Source organism: Oryzias latipes, chromosome 11, assembly GCF_002234675.1.
Source record: "Oryzias latipes chromosome 11, ASM223467v1".
In the NCBI taxonomy this organism is placed as follows: Eukaryota; Metazoa; Chordata; class Actinopteri; order Beloniformes; family Adrianichthyidae; genus Oryzias; species Oryzias latipes.
In genome coordinates this window covers 13,798,874-13,807,880 of record NC_019869.2, presented here as the reverse complement: position 1 = coordinate 13,807,880, position 9,007 = coordinate 13,798,874, and the positions used below count along the sequence as shown (strand labels likewise).

Genomic DNA, 9,007 nt, shown 5'->3' with positions numbered 1-9,007 from the left:
AAATCAATAGAAAAGCCGCCATTTTGAAAAAAGTGGATTTTCTATCAACTTAGAACATGTAGCTTTTACCAATATGATACTCTCAAACAATGTGTTTTTTGAGTCAGTTGATGATGCTGATGCTAGCACTTTTAGCCATTTTAGCATCATCTTCAAATTTTCAACAGTACATCCATTTTTTTCAACAATTTCAGCTTTCATGCTTAACTCCCGTCTACAAATTTTGACCTGTTTTGGTCATTCTACTTTTACAATGTTCACCTTTGACTTTTGGTCCTTTAACTTTTCAAAATATTCCAGGATTTCCAGGACAGTTCAGCCATTTTTCCAACATTTTCAGCTTTCATGCTTAACTCCTTCTACAAACTTTGACCTATTTTAGCCATTCTACTATTACAATGTTCAACTTTTTCAGCTTATTCCTGCTAGGACTTTTGCACCTTTAACTTTTCAAGGTTTTTCCAGTACAGTTCAGCCATTTCTTCAGCTAATTCAGCTTTCATTCAGCAGTACAGCATTCAACCCTGCATTTTCTTCTGGAAATGCAGCTCCTTCTAGTTTTCTTTTTTCTTCATAATTTTACAACTTTATTCTCGTATATTAATATTATTTTTCTTTCACAGTGGCACTAATACTACGTCTTACTAATAAGATGATATGTCCCTGAAATGTTACTTCAAAAAGAGATTAAATTAAAAAAAACAGTTTAAAAAAAGAAGATGTAAATTCTGAAAATATGTAATTTGACTTTATTTTAGAGTGGATTTAAATTTAAAGTATACATGTTGAAAATAAGAGTAAAAATTGGATTAAAAAAATTTGGATTAAAAAAAAAAAAAAATCGAAACTACCCAGAGTTCATTGCAGCAGGAGTTTAGTCTCCTGTCCTCTACAGTGTGTGAGACACTGGTATTTGGTCAGTTTTACTCTGAAAGAGGCATCATATAACCACAGAAATTTATGTACAATTGCTATTAGTCTAACCATTTTTAACAGCGAATATTAGCTAATAACAGCCTGTTATTGATCATCATCCCCAGGTTATCCCATGGTCCGGGTGAATACTCGATTCTGATTGGGTGCTGGGTGTGCATTAAAAAGTGATATACCACAGGATAACCGCACGGTGAAAAAAGAAGTTCCGATCACATAGTTTAAACGTTCTTTATCACTGCGCTGGCTTCTTTAAAATTTTAGCTTAGCTTCATCATCTGGACAAAAACAAGCGGTAAGAGGTGAACTTTCTCTCTGAACTGATGCTTTATTCAACTCATCGTGATGATCAGCATAAATATATAGCCGAATCTTGACTGCAGCGGTGGTGCGGCGCAACGCAGACTATTTGTTACTTTTTGTGAGAAAAGCGATCCAAATCGGAAAAAAACGAGAATTAAGGACTAAAAACTGGTCAATATTTTTATTGTTTTGTAAGCGGCCATGGTATAAGCGGGTTAATGGCCGACGAAGTGTGCATCATCACTTTTTAACGCACTTCGCAGAAGCAAGCGTCCTCCGCGGTTCAGGCTTCCATGGCGTGCGTTAAAAAGTGATGATGCACACTTCGTCGGCCATTAACTCTTACTTAACACCTTCAGGTGATGAATATTAGAAAGTAATAACAACCTGTCTATGATGAATTTCACGCTCATCTTTCTGCAGGAAGGGCTTTGTGGGGTGTGGGTTGGCTGTGCTTAAACATAGTCAGTGCAGCAGGCACTTTTGGCAAAACAGAAAAACCGTATCTGACGTGACTTGAGGGTTGCTCCCCGACATTGGGACAAAGACTGGTTTCACATGAGCCTCGTCATGGCACCAGACAGGAAGTCCTCGTAGCTGAGCCGGACGTTGCCCGTCATGCTTGTGTCTTTTTCTCTGAACTGCTGCGTCATGGTCTGAAGCTGGGTGCACACCTGGATGAAGCGGTCCAGCTGGATACCAGGACGCACGCCTCTAATGGTGAAGCGCTGCACCACAGCCTCAGAAAACTGGGGGCTGAGGTTGTAACCCATTTGCACTAAAGCTGTGGAGGAAAAAAAAAAAAATCAAAACGAGGATTTAGAAGGCAAAATGCAGGGCATGCTTTGCAGAAAGTGGGGATACCTTGGTGGAGCTCAGTGCCGCTGATGGACCCTGAGCCGTCTCGGTCGTACTGCTGAAACAAAGCTCGCCATCTCTGCATGTAGTCCCACAGAGCCGAGAAGCCGTACAAGTCTATCCGCCCGGACCGCGTCCTGTCGAACATGTCTGACGGTAAACAGTAGCACAGGAAGGAAGCGGAGAGAGAGAGAGATTGAGAAAAACAAGAACTTTAGGCTTTTTAAAAAGCATTTAAGAGAGTCCAAACAAATGCTTGCTTTAAAGACCCGCTCTGATGAAAATGTCGATTTTAAAATGTTCTTGCTGCATTTTTCTAATGATGGAAGACAGAAATAAACTCCCTGCTCCAAGGTCTTTACAACAGTGAAGGGAAGGGGGGGGGAGGTGTGCTTGCTCTGCGCCAATCGTCACGCCCACAACTCAGTTGCAAATTTCTGACAAACTCCTGCTCCTCTGCAGAAACTATGTCCTAGAAAAAGATTTTTGCCTAAAAACGGCATCATCATACCTAAAAGACCACAGAACGCTTTGAAAATGGATCAAACGATAATCAGAAAGGAACTTTGAATATCATTCATAAAACTGCTGAAACAGTGTCAATCTTGCTCACTGTCCGTTTCCCACCACCATTAAGACCTGCCCCCTCCTTTCATTGCATCCCTTCAAGTCATTTTCATTGAATTTCATGCAGCGGTGGGACTTACTGATCATCATGAGGCAGGTCTCGTCATTGAAGGTGGACCAGTTGGAGTTGACAAGCGCCTGCTTCAGCTCGCTGTGGTTGATGAAGCCGCTGCGGTCTGTATCAACACTCTGGAACCACTGGAATGCCTCGGGGTTAACCCCAGGGGGCGTGTTAGCTACACGGAGGGGAACACGAGTGACAGATGAATAATAATAATAATAATAATAATAAATTCACATCACAGACTCTTTATATTTGTGTAGATTTTTAAAAAAAAAGGGGCAAAAAAAAACACTCCAGCAGAGAAGATGCAATCATGCCACACTGCTAAACAATTATTATCTTTCAGACGAAGAAAAAGCCTTGGAGTGACAGCTGAAATGATGATCCATATAGACAAGAAAGGCTGTGTTTTGTAAACTGAAGAGGGCGCAGCCTTTAAGATTAAAAAGTCCTAGAAAAAAAGTGGAAAATAACAATTTTCTCCACATACAAAAAATAAAATCTGAGTTTTACTTTGTTAACGTCTGATTAAAAGTACAAAACAGATGTAAAGAGTTTCTAATATCCACACTCAGTGCCTCTGAAATTAAGGGAAACATGTAATTAAAGGTTTTTGAAAGATCAGCCCGGGAAAAAAACGAGTCATTGTTACCTGAGCAGACGGTAAGAAATGAAAGGAGCCCTTCAAAAATATGCTGCACAAAAGAGCGATGGCTGATTGTCAGAAAAATAAATGGGCAGAGATGGTGAGATGACACTTGAGGCCAGATCGTGATGGATTCTGTCCCCGCGGGGAGCGGCGGTAACACACGCTACCGGCTTCAGACTTGGGCTTAGTTGCCAATGGAAACTGTAATTACACATAAGCAACCCGCACGATCTGCCCATCTGTCTGTCGCCCTGTTCATCCCTCACTCCAGATTACCAGTCATCAGTCCAGCTATGAAGTCCTGCTGAGGGACAAAAACTGTCTGGGAACCCAAAGCTTTTTCTATCTATTCTTTCTGCCAGGTAGCAAAAAAAGACGAATGAGAGACAGAGTGTTCGTTATTGAATCCCAGAAATTCCCGTTGAGTCGATTCCTGCATCACTCTGGAAAAAACTCTTTAGTTGCAGTTCATTCTCACCTGCAGGAGCCCTGTAGCCGCCGTAAGGGCCGCCAGGAGCACCAGGTCCATAATGCCCACCCTGACTTGGGGCTCCATAGCCACCATAGGGACCTCCTGGTGGCCCCGCAGCACCTCCATAAGGACCAGAGGGTCGGGACCCATAGGGGCTGCTACTTCCATTGTACGGAGCTCCAGGTGGGGGATTACTCCCTCCTGGATAGCCCTGGAAGGCAAAGGAGATGAAAAGAAGCAGTAAATGAGAACGTGAATCAATACGACGATTATAAAGGTTAAAATGTATTCCAAAATAAAAGCATCTTTGTTGATATGAAACTGTAAACAAGCTGGTTCAATTTATGTTTCTGTTACACGTTTTATTTCAATATTTGAAAATACAGAAGAGCACATTATGATTCCACACATTATGAAAAATAATTATTCTTGACTCGTTTTACTAAATCCACAAAATAAACGACTATAAATTAACAAAAGGATAACCTAAATAAATAGAACACAAGCTCATTTTTTCCCAATGGGAAAACAACTAAATAAATTGCTTTTTTGGATAATCAATCAACTGCAAAGTTAGGTTTTACTATAATATAAAACAAAAACTGAAAAACAGCAGGAAACTTATCAAAGTCCAGAACAGAAGTGTCCATGCTAAAAATGATTCGGTCAAAGACTTGGATTAACAGATGACATATCTTCAAATACACTCGATTCTATTGTTACAATGATTTGCATTTATGAGTGAAATATGTTTTCTTAAAAATAAAAACGACACTTCTTCGAACTCGAAGCTAGCAAGCGTACTACTGTGTGACGAATGCTGACAAGGTAACGCCCTGCTAATGAAGCGAAATGCTACAAAGATTTAAAAAGTCTACCACAAACGATACCATTAAAATACATGAAGATGAAAGAAACAAAAACAATCAAAAAAGTTACAATTTCTGTACCTGACCGTAATGGAAACTCATGATTTAATTTTTTCCGTTGAATGACTCCACTTCCGCGAGGACCAACGGGTCTCAAGCCAGGGTAGGGCTCCTATTGGGTAATATCTATGTCAATCAACCCCACATTGTTTAGCGCGGCTGCTGATTGGTTAAAAAATAAAAACCCTTTGGCCACAGCGAGACAGAAAGCGTTTGTTTTACCCTCCCATTTTTTGACGTCAGGGTGATACTTCAACAATGAGTCACTCATCTATTGCGCTAAAAAGTTGATTTACATAGAGTATATTATTTTGAAACCAGTAAGGGAAGAATAAAGATTTTATTTTTGTACAAAATATTAGTATTATTCCAGATATAATAGCTGTGAGGAGAAAATGAATGTTTATAGATTAGAGACCAGGCCAGAAGCTTTTTTTTTGTGAAAATTTGCTAATTTAATGGGCAACTTTTGAATGTTATAGTTAGATTGGAGAAGAAAAGGGAGTCCACCGAGTTTAGAAAATATATAGTTTGGAATAAAATTCCATAAGGAATCTGGGTTGCTAAGAAATTTCTTAATCCAATTGATTTTAAAGGTGTAGTTTAAGGTGGTGAAATCTAAGACATTAAGTCCTCTGCGTCTATATTGTGTTCAAAAGCACTTTATCTTTAATGTAGTGAGTTTTATTTTTCCAAATAAATTTGTAAAGCATTTTATCAACGGTTTTACATGTGGATGCGTTAACATTGAGGGCAAGTGCTGGATATGTTAATCTGGAGATTCCTTCAGCTTTGGATAATAAAGTTCTTCCTCTTAAAGTGATATCTCTCTGAAGCCAGCGGTTAAATCTCTTTTTGGTCTTTTCAATTATGGGATTAAAATTTAGGTTTCATCTATCCTCTGTGTTTTTAGAAATCATAATTCCAAGATAAGTAATTTGTGATTTTACAGGTATACCATGTAAAACTGAGTGATCGCATTCTGAAATAGGTAAAAGTTCACATTTATTTATATTAAGTTTAAGGCCAGAAGCTTCTGAGAATTTATGAATAAGGTTGATAACAACGGGAATTTGATCTGAATTTTTCAGAAAAAGAGTGGGGTCGTCAGCAACTTGACTCATAAGAATGTATTTATCAGCGACTGAAATGCCATGGATGTTATTTTCCTGGATGAAAGCTGCAAGCATTTGTGCTGCTAGCAGGAATAAATAAGGGCTCACTGGACAGCCTTGGCGTACCCCCCTACCCACCTGAAATCTTGGAGACGTACCATATTTAAGTTTTATTGTACTGTTAGAATTATTGTAGAGAGTTTTAATAGCTTTTATAAAAAATGGTCCAAACCCAAATTTTTCTAGAGATCGATAAATGAATTCATGTTCTAGGCAATCAAAGGCTTTATAAAAGTCCAAAAACAGAATAAAACTATTCTCATTTATTAGTTCGGAATAATCCAATAAATCCAAAACTAATCTGATGTTATTAGTAATGTGTCTATTAGACATGAATCCTGATTGGGATTCGTCTATAATAGATGTTAAGGTTTGTTTAATTCGTTTGGCTAAAATTAGAGCTAATATTTTGTAGTCATTATTAAGTAACGAGATAGGTCTCCAGTTATCAATTTGTAGTTTATTTTTATTAGGTTTGGGTATTAGTGATATAACACCTTGTGTTAGAGTAGGGGGTAGTTTTCCCAGATTAATACTTTCAGTGAGCGTCTCCAGGATAAAGGGACTAAGTTCTGTTGAAAAGTTTTTGTAAAATTCACTTGACAATCCATCATTACCGGGAGATTTGTTCTTTTTTAGAATCATTATAGCATCTTGCACTTCCTCTAAGGTTATACTGGCATCACAGAGTTTTTTATGTGTTTCACTGATAATCTTACAATGTTTAATAGAATCTAGTAGCTCACGCGTTTTAATTTCTGAGTAATTAGAAGAGTAAAGTTTGTTGTAAAAGTCAGAGCAAAATGAGCCAAGAATTTTATGATCTGTTTCAATTTTGTTGTTAATTTGAAGAGACTCAGGAGGGTGTTTAATGTCATATAATCAATTTTTGACCACTTATAATATTCCAGTTACCCCCAAAGAGTTTGCAATAGTCATGGATGCTATTCCTAAAGGCGTTATAATGTTATTTAAAGGTATTGTTCACCCTTTGCCCTCACATTCAGTCTCTTTATTTGAAACAAATATTGGTAAGACCTGCTTTACAAGAACATCTACAAGAAATAAAAAAATAAGATCACTGTTTCAGAAAGATATTGCAGTTGTACCATATGTGACCCACTATTGGAGAAAATTTGCCCCAGATATTGAATGGAAGAAAGTTTGGACTTTGTCCTCTAAATATTTTATTTCAAATAAACCCCGGGATGTTTGTTTTAAACTTCTTCACAGATGCTACCCAGCCAAATCCTCACTCCACATAGACATTGATAAAAACTGCTCCTTCTGTAAATTAGACACTGAAACAATTATACATCTTTTCTGGAAATGCCCCCCAACAGCAATTTTTTGGAAAGACTTCACCTCCTTCGTTCGATGTAAAGTTTATGAAAAATTTGATTTGGTATACAAGGATGTATTATTTGGTTTTTATAGTGTTAATAATTCACTAAGAAGGGAATACTATTTAATTAACCTTTTGATAATACTAGCCAAATTCCACATACATAAATGCAAATTTTCTGAAAAAAAGCCCTTATTCAAACTTTTTATGATTGAGTTAAACCAATATATCAAAGCAATAAAATATTCTTCCAACCCCAAAGCTATAAGAACGTTTGAAACCCTGGAATTTTTTAAATGTACAGAATAGCAACTTGCTGCTTTTTCTGCTCTTATTTATATTTTTTTTTTTCTCTTTTGTTCTTTATGCTCCCCTGGCACATTTTGTTACTCTTTGTTTTGTCTGTGTACTTAAAATTGACTTGAATTTGTATCTTGTATATCTTCAATAAAGTTAAAAAAAAAAAACTCATCTATTGCGCCTGAAAGTTAGGAGACCTGCTAGGCTGTAACTACAGTATTCCAAAAATCCCTTTGAAACTGTCAAATTTTCATCAACAGGTTCTCTTAGCCTGGGCACTGATCTGCAAACACAACTTTTTCCACAGAGTTGTATTATTTGCAATACCTGTAATATTGTCTATAAATACAAAACTCTGTTTTTAAGTAACTGGTTTAATAATGGTATAATTTTCCTCAATCAATTATTCAAAGAACCAGGATTATTACATAACCACTCAGAATTCACAATGCAGTATAAAATACCAATAACCCCCCAAAAATTTGCAGTAGTGTTTGATGCCGTACCGTCTGGGCTTTGCATGTCATTGAGGGATTTCTACAGCGCTCCTCCTCTAAATCCTCCTGATGCATTTAAATCTCCTCTGGGTAGTTTCTGCTTCACTTCTGCTAAACAGAGGAACTCAAAAATCAGAGCTTTGTTCCAAGATCATTTGGTTTCTGTTCCATTAGCTACCTTTTATTGGGCTAATTTCCCTTCTAACATTGAATGGAAAAAAGTCTGGTCTTTACCATAAAAATACTGCTTAACAAATAAAATCAAAGAAATGTCTTTTAAACTCCTACACAGATTTTATCCAGCAAAACATTATTTAATTAGATTTAATGCTGACATAAACACCAGCTGTACTTTCTGCCAGAAACAACCTGAAACCTGCTCTCATTTATTCTGGTCTTGTGAATTCACATACAAATTTTGGAAAAACATTCACAAATTTATCACAGACTCTATTTTTGTTGATATACAACTTTATTATAAAAACATACTATTTGGTTTTCATAGTTTTGAACTCAAAGACCGTGATGCTTTCTTTTGTATAAACATGTTGCTATTTATGGCTAAATTTCATATTCACAAAAGCAAATTTTCCAATAAAAAAACCTGATTTCTTTGTGTTTAAATTGGAACTGCAGCAATATTTAAACTTAATTTCCGCTTCAAAAAATATAAAAGCTCAAAAAACATTTGTAAATCTTTTGGACTACTGACATAAGTTTACTCTTGCATTTTCTCTTTTTTTCTATGTGTATTTCTTTTTTCTTTATGTATTTTTAATTTTTATTCCATTTTGTGATTATTACTATTAATTAAAATCTCCCTAAGGATGTAACACGTTTATTCTGTATTTAGAA

The 9,007-nt window shown here is 36.7% G+C and overlaps 1 protein-coding gene across 1 annotated transcript; it reads right to left on the bottom strand.

The window, feature by feature from the left end:
- Positions 1–563: 563 nt before the first annotated feature.
- pef1 (penta-EF-hand domain containing 1) lies at positions 564–4,960 on the bottom strand. Its single transcript, XM_023959880.1, has 5 exons — positions 4,857–4,960; positions 3,913–4,117; positions 2,802–2,957; positions 2,101–2,244; positions 564–2,020 (listed from the first exon to the last, which is right to left on the bottom strand). Exons 1-5 carry the CDS (start codon positions 4,875–4,877, stop codon positions 1,791–1,793), a joined length of 756 nt encoding a protein of 251 aa, XP_023815648.1. The 5' UTR covers positions 4,878–4,960; the 3' UTR covers positions 564–1,790.
- Between the last annotated feature and the right edge of the window lie 4,047 nt (positions 4,961–9,007).

Coding starts and splice junctions, on each gene's coding strand:
- pef1 (XM_023959880.1), bottom strand. CDS start 4,877: ATGAGTTTCCATTACGGTCAG. Junction 4,118..4,856: donor TGAGTTTCCATTACGGTCAG/GTACAGAAATTG, acceptor TTTGCCTTCCAG/GGCTATCCAGGAGGGAGTAA. Junction 2,958..3,912: donor CGGCTACAGGGCTCCTGCAG/GTGAGAATGAAC, acceptor CCCTCCGTGTAG/CTAACACGCCCCCTGGGGTT.